A 21,889-nucleotide genomic window follows, 5' to 3' on the forward strand; every position below is an offset into this window, starting at 1 on the left:
ACTGAGGCTGGGGAGGGGCCAGCTGCTTGTAGGTGACCTTGGTGTTTGCCCTGCTCAGCCTGAACCAATCAGGGCCCTGAGGCCGGGTCTGATCGATCACTTGCAGTGTCCTGCCCGGGGTCAGTGGTCCCAAGGGGTTAGGGCGGCTGTTTCAGAGAAGGCGCTGGCCAAATACAACCCAGCCCGGAGGCAGCCCAGCATGGGCTTCAGGCCCCAGACCGGCTCCCTGCCGAGAAGAGAGGAGCAGCCTGTCGCCTTTCCCGCCGGGTCAGCGGCCTGGACCTCCTGCTCCAGGAGCCAGCAGCGTGAGCCCCATCGGGCCCCTTCCTCGCAGGTGAAAACCGAGGCCCAGGGAGAAGAAACAACGGAGCAGAGACCATATCGGTTGGTAGGGGGGAGGGTCTACAGGCACAGCCCAGACGAGAACTCAGGCATCCTATCTCCAGAGTTCCCTGTCTGAGCCCTGGCTTCCTGGAGCTGTAGCAAATAAGAGCAGGAGTAATGACGATGATTTCCACAGCAGCTTCCATTCCCTGAGCACCTGCTCTGTGCCAGCTTTACACCGACACTGTACACACGGCACAGACTTGAATTCCACCCCTACAAGAACCTAGAAAGGTGCTATTTCTCCCCTTTCAAGACAGGGGACTTGAGGGGCCTTGCTGCCTCAGTCATTAAGCATCTGCCTTCGGCTCAGGTCATGATCCCAGGATCCTGGGATCGAGCCCCACGTGGGGCTCCCTGCTCAGCAGGGAGCCTGCTTCTCTTCTCCCTCTGCCTTTCCCCCCAGCTCATGCACACACACTCTCTCTCAAGTAAATAAAATCTTTACAAAAAATAGAAAATGAAGACAGAGGACTTGAGTCTCTGGGAGGGAGCTGGGGCTCCCTGCTGGGAAGCAGAGCTGCCAGGCCAGGCGGCACTGGGTGGCAGCAGAGAAGACGGACTCCGGAGCTAGACCACACCCGGTGCTGGCCTTGGGCAAGTGACGTGTCCTCCCAGTGCCTGGGCTTCCTTACCAGTCAATGGGGACACTGGTTGCTGGTTCACAGCGCTATCATGAGGTCATGGGCACCACGCTTTGCAAAGCCCGAAGGCAGTGTCTGGCATGTGGTAAGAGGTGAATGTGTTTGCGGCAGGTTGAACATACTATCTCCCGCAAAATTCGTGTGCACCTGGGACCTTAATGTGACTTCACCTGCAGAGGCCACTAGTTAAGATGAGGTCACACTGGATGAGAGTGGGCCCTCCATCCAACGCCTGGTGTCTGAGGAAGAGAAAGGGGAGTGAGACTCAGACGCACAGACACAGTGACGTGCAGGGAAGACTGCCACGGGAAGACGGGGACGGAGGTGGGAGCCAACCACAAGTCAAGGCATGCCAGGGACTGCTGGTACTCACCAGGAGCTAGGAAGAGGCAAGCAAGGATTCTTTTCTAGGAACTTCAGGGAGACTGTGGGCCCAGTGACAGTCCAGCGTCAGACTTCCAGCTTCCAGAACTGTGAGAGAACACACTTGTAAGCCACCCAGCTATGATACTTTGTTAACGGCAGCCTTAGGAAACTGTATACTGTACATTAAGCAATTTTGAAGAGAATTTTTTAAAAAACTTAGGTCTGTCTGTCTCCAAAGCTCAAACTCTTGCCAGTGCTACCGCAGGCCCTCCCTGTGAAGCTCTTTCCCAGCCGTCAGAGCCACTGTCCTTACTTCCTCCCTGTTCTTGACATGAAACATTCCAGACTCACAGAAGGCCTCCTGCTATGGCTGCGCATGCCCCCTTCAGAGGGCTCCAAATGCAAAACTCATATTCATGTGAGAATCCAGGAATTCCCCTCTTCCACCCAGTGGCACCAGCAAATGGTGTGTCACATCCCTCTGTAGGAGCCACCCAATACCTGTGCTCTCTCCCAGCAGCAGGAACAAATGTCTCTATTCCTAAGTGAGTGTTTCCTTTGCTCCATCACTAACAGCTTGGCTACTGACAGCATTTCCTCTTTGCTTTGGCTGCCAGGAAGCTCAAAGCCATGTTACAAGCTTTATCACACCAACCATTTCAGCTTAGATTTCTGGGACAATGACCTTCCCTCTAATTCACAACATTTCTTGATCTTTTACGGTTTGGTTAGTGGTGGCAGGAAGAAGGCAGTCTGATTTATGAGGCATTCAGAGAGCTGGGAGCCAGGAGCCCTGACTTCTTTTCCACTAACTTTGCAGAGGCCTTTCCTGCTCTGAAGCCACTTTCCTCATTTGTATACTGAAGATAACAGACCTTGTTCTGTCTGCCAAGAGGTCAAGTGAGGCAGTGGGTCAGAGTGCTTTGTAAACTATCCACTCTCCTACCTGGTGATGAGCTCTGGGCATCTGGGGAGAAACCGAGCTGCAAGGAGAATGAGACACTATCAGCAAATCAGTGGGAATAGAGACCCCCTGTGAAGCTTGCTCGTGGCTGCACGATGGCATCAGGGTCGTCCACCCCACTGGCCCCACGGGAAGGCTGCGGCACATGGGGGTGAAGACAAGCAGTGGCCTCTTTTGGACAGGACTGTGCAGGCAGCCCCATGGCCTCTCCTGTGGGGAGGGCAGATGCCCGGATGTTGATCTCTCCACCTGCCTCCAGAGATGTTTGCTCTCCTGAGATGATTAACCAGAGCAAACAGAGAGAGCAAACCCTTCCAAAGCCCACCTGGACTTTGAGCTGTTTTTTAAAAATCAGCCCTGGACCGCAGGATGCAAGGTCATTAGCGGTCTGGGGATACTGACCCCTCTTCCCCTTCTGGCCATCGGGGTGGGAGGGTGGAGGCTCTGGGACCACTTCCGGAACCAGTCCAAGTGCAGGGGGTGGGACCCAAGAGTGCAGGAGGCGCAGCAGGAACGGTGGGTCATTTTCAGATGAACACATGGCGGCTGAGGGAGGGAACAGGATTCATTCAAGGTTACCCAGCTTCTGGCTGAGCTGGGGGCCACATCAGCCTGACTCCAGGGCCCAGGCTTTCTCCCACACTTACTCATTCACTCACTCATTCATTTACCAAGCTCGCACTCTGTGCTTGGTGCTGGGGGTATGATGGAGTGCATGGAGGACTCTAGAGCTCACTCCCTGTTGGGGGCAGGGTGGGGAGGAGAAGACAATAAGACAGATGGTCATTGTAGTGACGGGGGAGCAGAGGCCAGGGGAGGGGAAGACCCACCTAGTTCACCAGACAAAAGGGCAAGGGGGCCCATGGAGGGAGGGCAGGATGCTCTGGACAGAGGGACGGCACCAGCGGAGCCATAGAGGAGGCAGATGGAGAGAAAAAAATGATCCATCTGGAAAGCAAAAGCCAACCAGCCAACCATCCAAACCCGGAGTTGAAACTAGGCAGTGGCTGGGGGTTGGGGGTGGGGGAGGCAAGTGGTGAGAGTGAGGCTGGGGAGGGGGCCGAGGCCCAGCAGGTAGGACTGTGATGCCTGCCTAAAGGTCGCTGTGAGTCTCAAGTGTGTGAGGAATGCTGGTGGGTTTTCAGAAGGGGAATGGTCGGTCAGATTTGTAATTGGGAGAGATCCACGAAGAGGGAGCAGAAGCGAGGGCTGGAAAGCAACTCCCTTCAAGGTTCTCCAGAAAGAAGGAAGGACCAACAGGGGCATCCAGGCCAATGGGGTGGGACTCAGACCAGAGGGTGCGGTCAGGATTCAGGCCTTTCTGTGCTAATGGTGGAAGGGGATAGTAGGGGTCCTTCCTTCCTCACGAGGAGGTATCCAGCCCCAGGCCCTGCCCCAGACACCTGACTCTGCGCAGTTCCCCCAGACTCAGAGTGTGACCTGTCCACGCATGGTGAAACTGGAGGTGGGCGGCACCCGGGACTCCATAACCAGCATCAGGAGAGGGGACCCTCTCCCTGCTCAGCTGTTTCTAGGCTTTACTTCTTCCCCACCCATCCCAAAGAGCTAGGCCACCTACAGCCTTGAGTCCCAGCCCTTGTGATTTGCTGGGTGACCTTTTCTTCCCTGACCTCACCCTCCCCATCTAGGGTCAAGTAGCTCACTGGAAGTGGCTGATATAGGAGCTCAGAGAGGGACGTCCTCCCAGCTGCCCAAGTGCACACACTGGAGGGACCTGTGTCCTCACAGGCACTTAGCACAGCTGGGGGGTACCTGGTAAGGGCTCAGAAATGCAGGAATTATGCTGCAGGGAGGTGAGAGTGCCCCAGGTCCGCTAGAGGGCAGCAGAGAACTTCCAGAAAGACCACCCAGGTTTGTTCAGATGGTTCCACCCAGACCAGGAGCCAGAGGCCTAAAGCAAAGGCCCACAGAAGGGGGAGAATCAGCGCTAGAACCCAGTCCTCCTTGCCCCAGGACTGCTTCAGATCTCCTGGGGAGTGTAGAACATTCAGCCTCTACCTTGCCTATCCCCCGCCTAGCTACAGAACTGTATGCTTAGATGGGGCCCTTTTGGAAACAGTTTCCTGGAAGAGTCTCTCTGTGAGCCAGACTTGGGCGCCACTGCTCCAGACGACAAAGGCGGATTCAGTTCCTACAACATGCCAGGCCCCAGGCCGGTGTCCCACGAGCACATCTTACTGAACTCTCCTGTTAAGGCTCCGTCACTTTATTACAATAGTGGCTCTATCTTACAGATAGGGAAACTGAGGCTAAGAGCTCAGGCGAACAGGTACCAAAGACCACCTAGGCAATGAATCATGATTCGAACTCGGATCTGTCACCCTGACACCTGCCTCTCACTCCGCTGACCTCCCAGACCCTGTCCCCTCCTAAATGGCACTTTGGGCTGTGTTCCTTCAGACACCTGGAGCAGTGGAGTGGCTCATCTCCCTCCACAGGCCTCCTCCCTGCAGGAGTCAGGCTGACATGTGCCTGCTTCTCTCTTCCCCAGCCAAAAGCAGACTCCGTGCCTGCCATGCCATGAGACCTGCCACATTTCTTCCTCTCTGGAGCCTAGCAGTATGCCGGGCACTTAGTAGGTGCTCAGTGAACACACACCAAGGGACTTCCTTAGAGCTATGGAGGAGACTATATTAGACCCCAAGAAGGCCCACCCAACTAGAAGGCAGCTTAGGGAGGCTGGAAGATTGGAATTGCTACTCCAAGTGCTTAAATCATGATCAGTGAATGACCAGAAAGCTCAATGACAGTCCAAAAGGCAAAGAGACTTTGCTTGGTGGTGGCATTTCCTTGTGTCCCCAGTTTTGAATTGGTCTGTGTGCCATGGCCAGGAGGACCCCCAAACTTAGTTTAGCAGAGTGATGACAATGCGGTTGAACTTTGCCCCCAGATAGATCTGGGTTCCAGTCACTGCTGTGCCCTCTTCCTATGTGATCCTAAGTGACTTCACCTTTCTGGATCTGAGTTTTTCCCTCTGTGAAATGGGGTTCAGAGGGGCCACGAGGTATGGAGGAATGAAATGATGGACAGGTCACATTCTCACTCCTTGCAGAGAGGGGAGTGAGGAGTGCCCTTGGATGTTGTCAGTGTAGCTTCCTGTTTGCAGGAGAGGCTGGCTCAGCCCAGAGAAGCAGCCCATGAAGCCCGACACTCTGGAGCCGAGTGTCCTTGAGACCCAGGGGACAGAGCTTGCGGCCCGCCCTCTGGCTCCCTTTGCACCACTGAAGAAAGGGTTTTCCCCAAGAAGTAAGCTTCCAAAATCCAGCCTGTGTCCAGGCAGAGGACACAGGCATCTTCCTGCTCTTTGCAGCCTGGTCTTATCTGTCCATTACAGCAGGACCTCCAGGGACCTGCCCTGACTCTTGGCTCACCGAGCTGATATCACCCAATGTCCTCACACAGACTAAAATAGCTCTTTTCCAAAACCTCGAGGCCAGCCAGACTTTCTGGAAAGTCCCCCTGGCCCTTCCTCAATGCAGACAAATGACTCTCTCTCTCGGTGAGCCCTGGCAGAGCAGCGGGGACTCGTCCCTGGCGCTCGTACCGGCCAGCAGTGCCGCATGGCCACTTCCTCCCCTTGTAGGACGGGGCCGGCAGAGTGGAGATGAACAAGGTCATGCCTGTGCAATGACCAGGGAGCAGGTGGCGACACCCATTCCTCTCCTGCAAGGACAGGAACATCGCACGTGTGTGCTGAGAGCGTCCGTTACTAATAAAAACAGTAATACCGATTCGCATTCATGGAGCACTGACCGGGGTGGCAGGCTCTGCCCTCAACAATTTATGTAGAGTCGCTTTCAATCCTCATCTCCTATCTTCTGTGAGCACTTACGAGCTTCTCACAGGATAAACCGATCTTATCCCCACTTTACAGAGAAGGAGTCTGAGGTTCCGAGAGCTTAACTATCTTGCCTAGGCTCTCACAGCTGTAGCTCGGACAGACGGGGGCTGGGAGAGGGGATGCGTCTGCCGAACTTTCCAAAGCCTGGAGACCACCCAGGCCTCCAGCCTGACCACCAGGAGCGCAGGCCCGGCCTTCAAGAGGGATCTGGTAAAGGGGTGATGAGCGAGAGTCTGTGTGATCATAGCTGGGGGTTGCATGAAGGCTCCTGTGAACGAGGCCCCTGCAGGCTTTCCAAGGTCTTCCTTGCTGGCTGGACAGGGCAGGGCTCATGCGGCCCCCACAGGCGGTCTGCTGCAGGGCAGGCTTTGAGCCCCGAGCCCCGGCGCCTGCAGCTCCTGCCTTCTTTTTTTTTTTTTTATTTTTTAAGATTTTATTTAGTTATTTGACAGACAGAGATCACAAGTAGGCAAAGAGGCAGGCAGAGAGAGAGAGGAAGGGAAGCAGGCACCCCGCTGAGCAGAGAGCCCGATGTGGGGCTCGATCCCAGGACCCTGAGACCATGACCTGAGCCGAAGGCAAAGGCCTAACCCACTGAGCCACCCAGGCGCCCCAGCTCTAATCACAGCACCACCTGCTTACAACTCCCGGTGGCTGCTGCTCCTTGCTTCAGAGCAAGACCGCCCCGGGGACACTGCCCCACCATTAAAATAAAGGAAGGGGAATCAGGAAGCTCGATAAGGACTCGATGGTAGAAGACATCTAAGAGAACACAAAATGTCCCTCAGAGGGGCTGAAATCGATCTGTTGGATACAAAACTGAGTATGAACTGGGGCAAATGGGTCATTAGACAAAGGGGGAAAAACCCCAAGAGCAGGCAGGACACGTGTGGGAGGTGAAAGTAGGCGGGGGCGGATGCGGCCGGAGCGGACAGAGACCGAAGTGAGATGTTCTCAGCGGTGGGTTCTGCACACTCCGTCACGCTGTCTACACCGGTGGCGTCTATCTCGGGGTTGATCGCCCAGAGGAGACCTCAAAGGAAGAACAAGGACCCACAGGCGTGCCCTTCCTTAAGTGTGTGTCCTACAGTGACGCTTCCAGCCAAACTCCGGCTCCTGCCCTGGCCAAGAGGGAAGGTCCCCAAGGATCTGGAGAATTCAGCCGGGACTCTAGATATCTAGATTCATCTCTAGATTTGCCAGCATTCTACAAACTCATGGATGGCCTTCCAATGTCCGCTAAACATCCCCCCAACCCCCCAGCTAGAGAGTCCAGAGAATCCCTCCCAATTATTACGTGCAATTTCACAGCACGTGAAATTTCTGAGAGATCACTTAAGGATCTGGGATTCTGAAGAACGTCTACAGTGCCCCAGAATTTCCTAGAGCTTCCCCCAATTCTGATATACCAGAGACCTTCTAAGCTTGACAGTTCTGGAGAATGACTACCCTATTTCATGGGGCTGGAGAACCGCCCCCAGATTCCAGCATCCTCGGGAAGCCCTGTAGCCTTCAGGGCTCCAGAAGAGCTCTCTGGAGTCCTCGAGCTCTCAGTAAGGACCACTCGACTTGAAGAATCTTGATGTATTACTGGGGTCCTCTGGAATTCCTCCAGAGTTTCAGGATTTTGGACCAGGGGCAGCTCCAGAGTAAGGATGTTGACCCGGGTTTGGACACATGGCCTAGGACATGGGGTGCTGGAGACTGGTCTCCTTCAGTCTCTCTCTGGGAAAGTAAGTGGGGGTTTTGCTGAGCTGGAACTAGGAAACTGGAAAATCGTGGCCGGCTCCAGCGGAAGAAGGAATCATCCAAACACAAAATGAACCAGCAACAGCCAGGGTCGCCCTGGGTGGTCCCTGTCCACCCTCCCAAGGCAGCTGAGGAAAGCTCTCATGCTCGGTGCCAGGGGCCTTCCCTGCAGGGGGGCTGGAGACCTCCCAGCAAGCAGGGATCCCATACGGTGAGAGAGAGGGAGAGAGGGAGAGAGAGAGAATGAGAGAGAGAGAGAAGGGCTCTTCAAAGGGGAGGAGCCCAGGCTCAAGCCTGCCAAGCCACTGGAAACCAGGTGGCACCACGATGAAAAAAGTGAAAAAAAGAATTGAAAAAAGTGACCTGACGGCATTAACCAGGTTCACCCTCCTCCCCTCCTTCAGGTCTGGGCATGAACGTCACCTGCCTGGGACCTTTCCTGATCCCCCCATTAGAATCCTGGCGGATGGACCTCCCTGCGAGATTTTGCTCCATGGCATTTATCACTGAGTTCCCTCTATTCTGCCCTTTCTCTGATCTTCTGTGTTTGGTGATGGTGAGGATTCTTAGGCTTTGTTCAATGTTGGCCCAAAGTGGGCTCTCCATAGGGCTTTGTGAAACGACTTCTTTTGAACCCAGATCATCACCAAATGGTCATATTGACTGAAAGTTGCTTTCAGCTGAATTGCAATAAGCAAAGCCTTGTGCCACACTCTTCCCATCTCCGAGTAGATTTAATGCCTACAACTGTCCAGGGAGGGGCTCCTGCTGCTGCAGCCATCCTGCCGATGAGAGGACCCAGGTTCGGAGCAGTGAAGCTGTCTGCCCGGGATCACTCATGGTTACGGAAGGCGGCAAGATTTGCACTTTGTATGGTTCAGGCTGTGGACTTAACCAAACCCACTCTGCTGGGCCCGGCTGCCTGTGGCGGCTACTCGTACCCCCACGTCCTGGGCTCTGCCCCCTGGCACTGGCCTCCCACCGAGTCTCCGCGGCTGAACACCCTGAATGCCCAGCCACACGTCTCGCCTTTCAACACCCAGCCTCCGTGAGCTTCCTGGGCAAAGCCGTGTGTCCCTTCTCAGTCCTGTTCACCACCCAGGCTGGCGTCGATGCCAGGAATGTTGAATGAACAAATGAGTGAACAGAGGCAGGAATGAGCCCTGCAGGTCTCGGTTCCCCTAACTCCAAAATGGAAGAGTTAGAATAGTCTCATGGCTGTTTCTCTAACAAGGTCCTCCCACTGGCACCCCCAATTTCTCATGTCACATCTGGACTTCCCCCTAACTGTAGACCCACTACACCCTACTGGGATCCTGACATTCTTCACCTCTTGACCCTCACTCGAACTCCACAGACAAGGAGGCATTCCCACCCCGTCTAGTCGGCTGAACACCAGACAGTGGTCTGGGAGGGTTCAAGGCCTGCCCAAGGTCCCAGCAAGTGTGTGGCATCAGAACTCAAACCTCACAACCCCTGCAGCACCAGCATGCCTGTAGCGGGCACACAGGCTGGCTGGAACTGGTCTCCCCCATGCTCCTGCAGGGAGATGCTCGCTGGTTTCCCCTCGGCCGCCCTGCTGCCCGTGGCAGTCTCTCTCAACTAAAACTGTATCACATACAAAGGAGAGGGTAACCCAGATTATTCCAATCAGAAGGGGCATGCACCTCTACCAAGAATCCTTGGCTCCTCCTCGGGGTCCCCTGGGAGCCCCCCTCTCTGGGCTGCCTCCATGCGGAAGTGCCTGACGCCCCTAAAACACGACCCGCCACACTCGGAGCGACACCTTCCTTTAATCATTTGTCAGTTTCATCACCCGCCGCCTGGCTTCTCCCAAATCCAGTCTCTCCTTTCTCACAGTCTGGGGTGTCACCCTTCCTCTGCTCCCCCAAACTGCCCACAAGGCCCTAGCTGCAGCCCGCAGGAACTGGCCTCTGTCCGGCACAGGTGCACAGAGGGACAGCAGCTGCCATCCCCATTGCACAGATAGGGAGATGGAAGCCTGGGAGTGCAGAGCCCAGACCAAGGTCACGCAGTAGTCTTAGGTTTCTGCTTTGCCCTCAGCAGGGAGGAAGGACTCGCCTGGGGCTCCCAGCAGCCTCGCTGGTGGGTGGCTGGCTCCGGCCGCGGCGCAGGGAGCTGCCAATCTGGTCTCGGAGGGCCTCCAGTCTCCGGGCCAGGTTTGGAACTGCAGCCGCACCTGAGAAGCACACGGTGAGACTCAAGGCCTGCGCTCCCTTGGGCCCCTCCCCACCTGGACCCATCAGTGTCCCATCACCCTCTGGGGAAGCCTCAGGGGGTTCCCCTACCCCTCAACATACACCACGGGCTCCTGCACACAACTGGACATACAGGTGGCCCCAGGAAGTGAATTCCAAGTTTGGGAACTGGAAAGATCTTACAGATCGCCTCTCAACAAACACCCTATTTCAGAGATGGGAAGACTAAGGTCTGGATAGGGTGGGTTCTGGCCCAAGATCACCAAAAATACACCCACAAGGGGCCGCTCCCTCTCTCTTCTTCACCTCTCAGCACTGGTGAGGTGTTCGAGGGCCCCACAGGCAGCGGGGGCGCGGAGGGTACCGCCTCCTCTTCCAGCAGCATCTCCGCCAGGACTCGGGCCTGAGGCCACTCGCTAGGACTCCTGGGCCGGGGTGGGTTGGGTAGTGGGAGATGAGCCTTGGGTTCCCAGGCCTGGTCCCCTCCTCTCCCATTCCAGTGCCCCAGGGCTGGCCCACCTCTCTCTTGGACACTTGGCAGAGCCAGGGTTGCCTGGGGGTGCCCAGGGCGAGGGCTGGGCAGACAGGGGCACACCACCTGGGGCCTTAGGGCCAAACACCTGCAGGGAAGACCAGAGCCCACCCTGGGTGAGCCTGCCTCTACGTGCCCCATCCTCCTGGTGCCACCACCATCTCTGCCATGCCTGCCCCCTCGGGACATCAAGCATATCAGGGGGACATAAAGGCGTGGGCTCTTGGTCCCTTTTCCTGTGGGTGGCAGGTAGCCCTCTCTGGAGATGGGAGCTCCCTGAGGGCAGGAGCCATGCCTGGTCTCTTTCGGAATTCTTGGCGTCCAGAACTGGGGCTGCCACAAAGCTGGAGCTTAGGGAAGAGTTACCGAGCGAGTGAGTGAACACGTAAGTGAAGACGTAAATGAGTAATGTGTGAGTGGACGAATGGGTAAGTGAGTGGCTCCGTGAGATCCTGAAAGAAGGTAGGATGGGGAGCAGGGGGAGGTGAGCGAACCGGCCCAAAGTGACCCCTCACCCCATGATCCAGCCTGGGACCCTGGAATTCTGGAGCCTCCCAGGCTGCCGAACCCTGGATCCAAGTCTCCAGCTCTCCCCGCTCGCTCAACACCCACCCCCGCCCCCACCTTTCCTACCTGGGGCAGGTGGAGCTCCCCACGTGCACAGGCCCAGTGGGCCAGCGGTGCTCGGCACAGGGGGCAGAAGCGGCCGCAGGAGCAGGGGGGAGGCAGGGCCTGCAAGAGGGCATGTCAGAAGCTCTGCACCGGTCCTGTTCCTCCCCTCTCCCGGCTGGGCAGAGACTCACGTGGCACAGGGGAGCTGGCGCCATCACACAGGGACACGGAGGGGCCAGGCCAGGGTGCGGCTGGTGATGGTAGCAGGCACTGAGGAGGCGCCTGGAGAGAACAGTGGGGTCTGTGCCTACAGCCCACGAACCAACACCGGGCTGGCCTCCACGTCCCCCTTTTTAACAAACACTCAGGGAGCACTAACTATAAGCCAGGTGCCGTGCTCAAGGCTTTACAAATGAACTCATTCGATCTGAACTCTACATCCACCCTATCAAGTAGGCTCTGTATTCTCCCCATTTTATATGAGAGGAAGCCCAGGCAGGGAGAGGTAAAATGACTCACCCAAGGTCACACAGCTAGTAGGTGGCAGAGCTGAAGTTTAAACCCAGGGGGTCTGGGTCCAGAGGTCAGACCCTTGACCATTTCACTGAGCCACCCTTTCCCACCTGCCCTGGGTCCCAAGGCCTGTCTCCCGGCTGGCAGCCGTGCTCACCGCTCCAGCTCCTGGACCTGCTGGGCCAGGATGCGCTGTTCGTCCCGGGCCTGGGCCTGGATACTCTGCAGCTGGCTCTTTTCTTTCCTGGGAAGAGCAGGCCCCAGGCAGGTGACAGGAGGCAGAGCTACCTGTGGGGGTATCCGCTAGCCCTCCTCTCTGCGGTACGAGCCCCAGGAGGCAAGCAGGGGGACAGCAGGGTAGCCACAGACTAGGGAGCGGTGCAGCTTGGCAGAGCAGCCCAGAGGGGCGGGGTGGGGCAGAGTCCCCCTGGCTGAGGCAGGCCCTACCTGAGCCTCTCATTCTCCACCATGAACTCCTGGAGCATCCCATAGAGGTTCCGCTGGGCCCAGGCCACCCGAGCCCCACTGAGCCTGGAGGCTGCAGGGAAGATGAAGATGGCTGGATCCAGAGGAGCCCTGGACCCTAGCCTCACCCTACCCCTGCCTCCAGGGAACTCATACCCTTGGGGTCTCTTTGCCCCAGCTGGGACCGCAGGCAACGGTTCTCCTCCTGCAGCTGCAGTATCTCAACCTCCAAACGCTGGGGATGCTTTGCCTTTGGCGACTGCAGAGAAAGAGGCCCAGAGCTGCTGTCTGTGGCTGCCCAAGTTGTGCACTGCTCAAGGGCTTCCTGGGGTGGGTGAGGAGAGCCTAAAACCCAGCCCATGCTTCACTGGCCAGCCTCGCATCCCGGGGCTATGTCCACCTGGAGGAGGCACCTTGTGCTAACGGCATCAAAGGGTCAGGCAACCTTCACTGGAGGCCTGGAGGGCCTGCTCTAAGCTGGACCCTGCTCCAAGTCCAATCTTAAACTCAGTTCTGTTCAAACCTTGGCCCAAATCCTGACCCCAAAGGAGACACTATGTCAGACCCCAACTCAACAACTCAGACTTCATCATGGTACCAGCTGGGATCCTGGCTACACCCTGAATCATGTCCAAATCAGACCATACACCTAGGCATGCCCTAACCCTGGCCATAACCCTGACCCCACCCTACCCAGTCAGGACCCCATCACCAGGACTCTGACTCTAATCCCAACTCTGACTCAGTTCCAGACTTCCCATAACACCAACTCGGACTCCAACTACTGCCAGAACCCCAACTATCTCCTCTGCCCTGCCCCTCTGCCTGGGTCTCCCTCCATTCACCTTGGGGGCCTGTGGACGAGTGGTGACCCGCTGGGCCCGGCTTGCATATCGCAGGGTGCTGAGCGTCTCAGGAAGGCACTGGGCTGAAGGGGACACGCAGGCCACCTGGGGAGGACTGCCTCTGAGTGTTCCTCTCTGGGACCCCCCTCCCTCAGGAGCCATTCCTCCCTGCCAGCCCCTCTCTGGTACCATGAGGGTGACCCCGCGTCCCCCCAGTGAGTCTGCCAACAGCTTGGTGAGCTTGCTGTCCCGGAAGGGGATGTGGCTCTGCTTCCGCTGTGGGTCCAGCAACAGGGAGATGCAGTGACCTGGGTGGGGACAACAAGGCTGGCAAGGTCACCGCTCTCGCTCAAGGCCACCCAGCTGGTACGTGCAGAGCTAGGACCTCCACCCAGACCTGTGTGACTTGAAAATTCTTCTTCCTATGAGATCTAGTTACTTGATCAGACCAATCTCTGCCACCAGACAGGGGCTCCTGAGGGCAGAGATGGCCCTGTCCGCCCCGATCCCCAGTGTAACCAAAGAGGCTGACCACTCCTGAACCTGGCACTCGGCAGGGGCTCAGGAAATGAAGAAGAGTTCCCTGAAAATCTCCCTACACACACTGCCGAGGAAGGGACCTCAAGGCCCAGTGACCTGGGGCGGGGGTGGAAAGAAGGTCACTTCCTTCCTCTCATGGGGCCTCAGTCTTCCCAACTGCACATGGGGACAGGCTGAATGTCTGAGGGCTCAGCCTCTGCACTCAAGTGTTTCTACTTCTCAGATAAAAACGTACCTTTATAAACCCTCAGTTTTATAGACTCGTAAAGTTCTAAGAGGGGAGGCACGAGTCAATAGCACGGTAAGGCCAAGAGGAGGCGGGTGGCTAGTGGGTCACAGCTCTTGACCCCCCACTACCACTCCTCTGGTTCCCCCACCAGGGACAGCTCTGGGTCAGGCTCAGGGCAAGGACACGGGACGTCCATGCGGCCGGCCCCATGTCTCACCCAAGGCCAGCAGGCTACGGTTGATGCTGTTTGCCTCAAGCATCAGCTCCCCCCGGGATCCTGTGGCCGCCACCTTCTCGCTGCCAGCCAGGTCTACAAAGCACAGCTTCCCCGCCACGGGGGGTTCCCCAGGGTCCCCTGGAGGCATCTGTGGGGCAGGGGGATCAGGGCTCAATGGGGACTTGGGAGGGGCCGTCCCCACCAAAGTCACAAAGCCGAAAAGATTTCCACTATTACCTCCGGCGCCTGCCCAAATTGCTTGCTATACCCAGAGGCAGACCCTGGCTGGGTGGCCCTGGGCCAGCTCCTTCCCCACGTGGGGACACTCACAGTTTGGCGGCTGATGTAGAGCGTGAGCAGGGCATGGCTTCGGCTGGAGGCCTGGTTCAGGGTGTGAGCTGAGCTCCGTCGGCGGGTAAGACCTAGAGGCGGAAAATGGCAGGAGCTGGACCTGGTAGGAGGAGCACGTGGTCACCGATAAAGGAAAAGAAGCGAGGGATTCCTGGGAGAGCGGCCAGCACACGCAAAGGCTCGGAGGCAGGAAAGGGGAAGGAGGGGCTGCCGGGGCTGTCTCTAGCATGGACATGTGAGAGGGAGATGGGGAGTACTGAGCAGAGGAACGTCAGTCAAATTCACGTTTTATGAACATCTCTCCCATTGCCTTGCGAAGAGAAAGACTCAGACAGAAAGCTCAGCTCTGGGCACAACTTTGGGGCCAGAACCCAGAGTCCCAGTGTCCCCAGCGCCTGCCACAGGGTAAGTGCTCCATAAATACTTGATGAATGAATGGGGCTGGAACAGAAAGACGTCACAGACTAGCCTAAGAGGTATGACATTTACCTTTAAGAAACTGGAAGAGTCTGGGGGTCTGGAGAGGAAGAGGGATGTGGTTACTGCATGTAGGGGAAAAGACTGGAAGGGGAGAGCCGTGAGGTGGGGAGACCTCCTCAGGGGGCAAAGATGGGGCCCAACCAAGGCAGAGGCCCTGAACAAGAGAAATCATGACCCTGACCCCACCCTACCCAATCATGCCCCATCATCAGAATTCCAAGAGTTTGGACAGCAGAATCTGCAAGCCTGGGGAGGTGGGGGGGAGAACATCTCTGGGCTGTGTCTGAATTGTTGGTTTGCTGGCCCTTTCCTCCCACACGGAGCATCTCAATCCACAGCTCCAGCCAGGGACTCGGGGTGCACAGTGAACAGCTGAGGAATGGGCATCCCCATACCCCAAAGCACCCCTGAAGTAGCACGCACCCATTTGGAGAAGGTCCATCAGGGCCCCCAGACTCCCAAACTCCACCACCCGCAGCTGGTCCACATAGAAGCCACGGGTCTTATTCCAGCGAACAGGGAGGGGCCGGGGAGATCCCACACTCAGAAGGTCGCGAACCTGAGGTGAAGGTGGCGGGTGAGGGAAGGGGCCCTGAGCCCACGTTCCATCCACCCCTAGCCTTTACCAGCAACAGGCCCCCAGCCGCTTCTGTCCCTCCACCCCTGCTCCTTGGAGAGAAATGCCTCCTTCTCCTTGAGGGCACTCTCTTCATCTCAGTCCCCCACCTGCTCATTGTAGATCTCCAAATAGGAGGCACGGAGGGTAACAGGCGCGCCCAGGTGCTGAACCCGGTCTAACAGCCAGATGAAGGTCCTCTGTATGATGCCGGTTAGGTTGGGGGGTACGGGCACACCCTCGCCCTGGGGGCAGAAAACAGCTGAGCCTGGGGCTGGATCACGCTCCTCCCAACACAAAACAACAGGCATAACTACCCTTGGTAGAGGACTGCCCTACTATGCGCCAGGAACTGTGCCAAGTTCCCGCGGAACAGGGTAGTAATCCCCGGTCAGGATTGTCACTTCCGCGTACGGATGGAGAAACTGAGAGCTACTAAGTCAAGTGGATAAAAGTGGCTCCATATGAGGCAGACGCCTTCACCTCTCCAGTCCTCAGTTTCCCCGTCTGCAAATGGGGCTGGGCGGCACGAAGGCCCTTCCCCCTGGAAGCGTGGGGCTCCCGTTCCCTCCCCGCTTCCTGGGCGCCGGGCCCACCTGCGGAGGAGGCCCGGTCAGGGTGTAGGTCTTCCCGGAGCCGGTCTGGCCGAAGGTGAAGACAGTACAGGAGAAGCTGCGGGCGACAGGGGCGAGACTGGACCCGGGCGGCGGTGGGCTGGGGGCTGGAGGGGAGGGGGTGGGCTGGGGGCCCGGGGCCGGGGGCCCTGGCGGCGCCTCACTCACCCGCGCAGCGCCAGCTCGCCCAGGCGCCGCACGCCGCACGCCCGGAACACGTCCTCCTGCGTGCGCGCCCCGTCCAGCACCGCGCCGAAGCGGAACGCCACGTCCGGGCCGCCGCCCGGGGGGCTCACCTGGGGGAGGGGGCGGCCGAGGGGGCGGGGCACGCTGGGGGCGGAGCCTGGGAGGGCGGGGCTCACGGGGATGTCCGGGGGAGGCGGGGGCCTGGGACAAAGTTGCCCCGGGAAAGGGACGGAGGGGCCTTCAGGTAGGTTTTGGGGGGAGGGGGTTGGGGCTCGAGGGGGGAAGGGTTCCTCACTTGCAGAGTCCGGGTCCCCGAGCAGTGCAGCGCGCTCTGTTCCCCTCGACGCAACTCGGCGGCGCTCATGGGACGCACCCTGGGGTCCGTTGGGAAGGCGGACGGTCCATCCCATTGTCGCCATCGGTCCTGTCCTCGCTCGCGCCCCTCCCCCCGCCCCGCACTCTCCAACCAGTCTATACCTACCTGAGCACCACCTGGATGGGCGTTTCTGGCCCCTCTGGTCCCTGTTCCAGGCTCCGCGCGGGGTTCCTGTGGCAGCAACGGGAGTTACCATCCCTGAGCCCAGAGGCTCCTCGAAACCTCCCAGAATCTCTGCTTACCCGTCTGGAGACCCGCGTTCCTCCATGTCCCGCTTTGCACACGAAGTTAGCTCCGCCCGAGTCTCGTTCCTTTCTCTCTCCACTACCCGCCCTTTCCCACCTCACCCGGACTGCTGTACACACCTTACATCCCCCACCCCTTTCCCCCTTCTCAGGCAATCATCCATCCGGAAAGGCTCCAGCCTCCCCAGGGCTAGCTAGTTAAAGATTTACCCACCCCCACGTCTGCTGGAAAAAGTGTCCAGCAAAGGGACCCCTAGCTAGGGGGTTCTGGAGTCTGGGGATCCCTTGCTCTTGCCCATTCCTATCAGGAGGGACTACCCAGACCAGCCTTCTCTGTACACCGATGGGGATAGGGAGGGCAGGGATGGGAAGGGCTCAACTGGGGCCTGGGCAGAGCAGGGACCAGGCCCTCCCCGCTCCCCACCTACAGCTCCTCCAGCTTTGTAAAGCTTCCTCCCCTGCTTCCCCACCCTGGCACCTCCGGCTACTTGCACCCTAGGACCCAGGAAGTGAGGCGGGGAGAGGCGCCTAACGGCTGAGAGGGGCCCAGGTTTCAGCTCTCAGAAGACCTGGCTGGACTGAGCTCCTGAGCCAAGCTTACAAAAGGACCAGAAAGAATCTGGTTAAACATTGGGCCACCTGCTTCTCCAATGCCAAGGCTGATCTAAGGCCAGGGCTGCTGTTTAACCCTCTCCTGGTCTGGCTGTCAGGAGCCGCAGAGCTATGTGCGTAGGTGCTGGGGTGCGCCAACCACCCGTTCATAGACAGTCTCCGTGCTGCGCATCAGGGCAAAGGAATCACGTAGTCTTAGTTCGGGACACAAGTAAGAACAGTCTAGTGTGCAGGGATTTGGTGGGGGTGGGGGTGGATAGTTCAGAGTCCTGTAGGAGCTGGGGGTTGAGGAGGTTCTTCTCAGAGGGAACACATTGCAGGAATGCTGGGTGGTGTGGGGAAATGTGTGAGACATGTAGAGGGGGTTTAAGACTGGACCAAGCTCATGGAGGGTACACGAAGGAGTCTGGACTCCCGCTTCAGGGAACCAGGAAGCCATTCATGGGTTACAAACACGGAAGTGACACTATCAAATAGATGTTGTGATTATTATTGCCATTCCGGCTGCCTCTGTATATTCTCTACATATTTCTGTAAACCTCTCCTCTTCCTGACACACAGTAGGATGAAAGCCTTTAAAAATCACCCCCCTCCCCCACCCAATGCAATGTGCTCCATACCACCACAAATGATAGACAACTATCGGAGCTGCCCAGCTAGGGACTGGCTTAACCTGGGTGGCAGTGAGCTCCCCGTGTACTGGAGGAGTACATGCAAGAGCTGGTTAACCTTTTGGTCATAGTGCCTTCAAGCTAGATCTACAGGGAGAGTTAGGTAGAGCAAAGAGCCACCGCTCCCAGCCCTGCCACTTGGGCAAGTCATTCCCCCTTTCTTAACCTGTTTCCTTCCTCCAAAAAGAGATGAATGATGTCACTTGGTTGTCCTGAGTTTTCAATGAGACCGTGTAATTGAAAGGGATTCATCGGTTGTAAAGAATTATCTGAGAGCAATAATAAAAGTCCCTAGATGATCTCCAAGATTTCTTTCAACTGTGAAGCTCCTTAATCTGTTACATTTTTTTTTTTTAATCCTTGAGGTGGATAGGACAAGAATTACTTTTCCTGTTTTGTAGATGAAAAAAATGGGAGAAAAAAAAGGGGCATGCAGGGGAGGCTGTCTGAGGGGAAAGCAGACGTGAGCGGCAGATCCCAATAGAACCCGGAGCTATGAAAGGCTGCGGGCCTGGGTGCTGTCTGTGACGGCAGCTTGCCTTTTTCTGTCGTGGACCCAGCAAGAGATCAGGCTGCTCCTCAAGGGTTAAAGACTACCACTCATTTGTATCTTTGTATGCCCTGGTTTAATCAAATTGCTGTCCCTCTTCAAACTGGACCAAGATGAGCCACACGGAAGGGATTTTTGAGAAAAATGCCAAGACAAGGGATATGTGCATGATGGGGTGGGATGGGCTGTTGGGCTGTGACTTTGGCAACCCGGGTCAGAACATGTACATGGCTGGATGTCCACAGGCAAGAGCAAAGTTCTAGTTCTGTTCTCTAACAGCGAGTGAGGACATCTGCTATCCTTAAATTGTGAATTCTTTCAATAGGTTTTTTATTAAGCCTTCTTTGTGTGCTAGGTTTTCATGAACATGAGAGCTACATGAGGGAACAAAACAGACACTGCTAACTGTGGCTTGTGGGGCACCTGGAACACCTCCCCGCCACCGCCGCATGGCAGGCAGGAGTGTAAAGACAACCGTGTTCTGAAAACTATTTGGCTTGATCTAGGAAAGTTAACATGTGCCTATCCCGTGATCCAGAACTCCCCCTTCCAAGGTGTGTGCCTAAGAGATTGAGTATCCGCTCCAAAGATGGGGACAAGGAAATCCATCCGTATCAGCCACCACCTCTATCTCCACTACCACAGTCCCTTCCTCCCTCCTTGTCCTCATCACCATCACTGTAATCCCATCACCACCGTCACTCCAATTCTGCCATCACCACCAGTAGCTACAGAAATAGCAGTCTCTGCCCCAGTTGCCACCGTACCATCATCATCATGACCGTGACCATCATGATAGTGATAGGAGTCCACACCATCTCTGTCCATTCATTTGAGAACGTTAAAGGACACAACTCCTGGGCCCCCGTGCACAGCTGGGGCTGAGTCCCTCTGTGTCCTCCTCCCCTGGCCTGTCCTCTATTCCCTGGGGGCAGTGAGACTCCTGTGGTCCTGGGAGGGGCAGAGGGAAGGTCTCCAGAGAAACTTGTAGAAGCTGGCCGACGCCGCAGGGGTGAAGCTCCAGCCCTCACTAGAGGGCAGCAGAGCACCGTGCCACTGTGGTCCGAGGGCTCATCACAAAGGAGTTTTGTCAAGTGAGGCCTTGGCTCTTCACATACATTTTCTCCCTAGCCTGTGCCCTGAGGAGGGGTTTAGCCAGCCTGGTGCTGTGGAGACGGGTGAGCAGGCCCTCAAGAAGCACTCCCTGGGAGAATGAATGAAAGCCGGGCTGAGTCAGCAGGGACCCTCCTCCACACACCCCTGCTCCCGCTTCAGCCCTAGACATCCCTCTGGAGAAAGCCCTACCCTGACTCCCTGGGGCCACAATAAAATCTGAGCTACCTTGGCTGGGACTTAAGGCCATTAGGGCTCTATCTCCTATTGACCCCTCTGGCTGTCCCTCTCCTCTCCCCCCACCACCCTTGCCTCCTGCACTCCAACCCAAAGCTTCTCGAGGCTTCCCTGACTCCCCTAAGCCTTTGCCCCTGCTCTTTCCCTGCCAGGAGTGCTCACTTCGACCTGGTGGGCTTGTCCTGCAAGCTGTGTTGTAGAAAGCCTTTCCCGGGCCCCTACCCCCTAGATCGGGCTGGAGTCACTCTGTCCCCACAGAGTCCTGGGCTCTCTTCTGTTACGGGACTGATCACATCTGATTGTGCGTCTTGTTTTTTTGCGGGGGGGGGGGGGTTGTGGCAGGGACTATGTCAGCTTCATCCCTGTGGTCTCTGAGCCAGCACCAGACCCTGCACACAGTAGGAGTTCAGCAAATGTTAGTGGAGGAAGGGAGGCTGGTGGGCAGGCTCCTGGTGCATCCCTGCATCCTTCCCTAGCCTCCCTCTCTCCTTTCCTTTCGAGGCTAACCACAAACACTCAACTTCCTGATGTAAGGATTCATTTAGGGCTCATTTATCATGGAGATCATCAGTTCCTGCCACAAAGCTGCTCTCCGATGTGCCCAGAAGCTGGGTGACATTCTCTGAGCCCCAGCCAAACTGGCCTCTCGGACCCAACCATCTGCTACAAATTTAGAATTCCCAGAGGGTGGGGTACAGCTCCACTTGGCCCCTGGAAACCCAAGTGTCAACGCCCTTCGCTCTGTCCAACACACTTCATGGAGGGCTCATCCCCATTTGTCAGGTGCAGAGACTGAGGCCCTGGTGGGGAGAAGCTGAGCCCAGTCTGGGGCTCACACCCTGCAGGGATGGCCTCGCACAGGATGGAGGTGGAACAGAAATGAGGAAGAAGATGGTGAGGAAGCAAGTTCTTTTATCACATGACACTCATCTCTCCTTGTTCCTCTTGTGAACCCCACCCCCCAGCGGAGGAAAAGCCAGATGGGTCCAAGGCTTGTTGTGAAATTTTCCGAACAGAGAGCTTGATGTAATCTTTAATTAAAACGTGAATGTGGGCCATGGGACTCATTCCACAAAATTGTCCAAAGCAGGAACCTTAAGGGATTATTGCATTGAATTCTATCTGGTCCCCCGCCCCATCTACAGATGGGAAAACCGAGGTGGGGGGGAGCAATACAGGCGTGGTGAGGAACAGTGATTTTATTTTATTTATTTTTTTAAGATTTTATTTATTTATTTGACAGACAGAGATCACAAGTAGGCAGAGAGGCAGGCAGAGAGAGAGGAGGGGAAGCAGGCTCCCTGCTGAGCAGAGAGCCTGATGTGGGGCTCGATCCCAGGACCCTGAGACCATGACCTGAGCTGAAGGCAGAGGCTTAACCCACTGAGCCACCCAGGCGCCCCAGGAACAGTGATTTTAGATCGAGGTACAGAGAGTCACAGGAACACTACCGGCACCCCTCCCCACCCCGACCCCCAGCCACCACTCTCTGCCCTTAAACACCTGCCTCCTCTCCTCTGAAACCTTGCATGGCTTCTCTCGCTGGGTATGGTGGGTATTGGCAGCCATGCCTGGCTTCCCGCTAGACAAGGAGCTCGGTAAGGGTAGAGGGCCCATTCCATTGCCCCGCCCAGGGCCTGGCTCAGAGACATACCCACTAACTGTCCGTCTGATGAAGACATGAGGTCCAGCAAGAG

At 56.8% G+C, this 21,889-nt stretch overlaps 1 protein-coding gene across 1 annotated transcript; it reads right to left on the minus strand.

Moving 5' to 3' along the window:
• Positions 1–9,743: 9,743 nt before the first annotated feature.
• On the minus strand, positions 9,744–17,065 carry LOC111146331 (kinesin family member 12). The gene is made up of 19 exons (XM_022501842.1): positions 17,007–17,065; positions 16,870–16,935; positions 16,684–16,762; positions 16,371–16,498; positions 16,185–16,260; positions 15,699–15,833; positions 15,396–15,531; positions 14,472–14,563; positions 14,142–14,289; positions 13,345–13,463; positions 13,156–13,260; positions 12,467–12,569; positions 12,293–12,383; positions 12,003–12,089; positions 11,524–11,614; positions 11,354–11,452; positions 10,708–10,808; positions 10,495–10,613; positions 9,744–10,169 (listed from the first exon to the last, which is right to left on the minus strand). Exons 1-19 carry the CDS (start codon positions 17,030–17,032, stop codon positions 10,030–10,032), a joined length of 1,941 nt encoding a protein of 646 aa, XP_022357550.1. The 5' UTR covers positions 17,033–17,065; the 3' UTR covers positions 9,744–10,029.
• Positions 17,066–21,889: the final 4,824 nt, after the last annotated feature.

This window comes from Enhydra lutris, unplaced genomic scaffold (assembly GCF_002288905.1).
Source record: "Enhydra lutris kenyoni isolate GAN:26980312 unplaced genomic scaffold, ASM228890v2 scaffoldscaffold13, whole genome shotgun sequence".
NCBI lineage: Eukaryota > Metazoa > Chordata > Mammalia > Carnivora > Mustelidae > Enhydra > Enhydra lutris.

Excerpts from the sequence above, each read along its gene's own strand:
- LOC111146331 (XM_022501842.1), bottom strand. The coding sequence starts at position 17,032 with ATGGAGGAACGCGGGTCTCCAGACGG. Across the intron at positions 14,290-14,471 it reads TCTACATCAGCCGCCAAACT|ATGCCTCCAGGGGACCCTGG; the intron begins GTGAGTGTCCCC and ends CCTGCCCCACAG. Across the intron at positions 10,809-11,353 it reads GGGAGCTCCACCTGCCCCAG|GTGTTTGGCCCTAAGGCCCC; the intron begins GTAGGAAAGGTG and ends TCTTCCCTGCAG.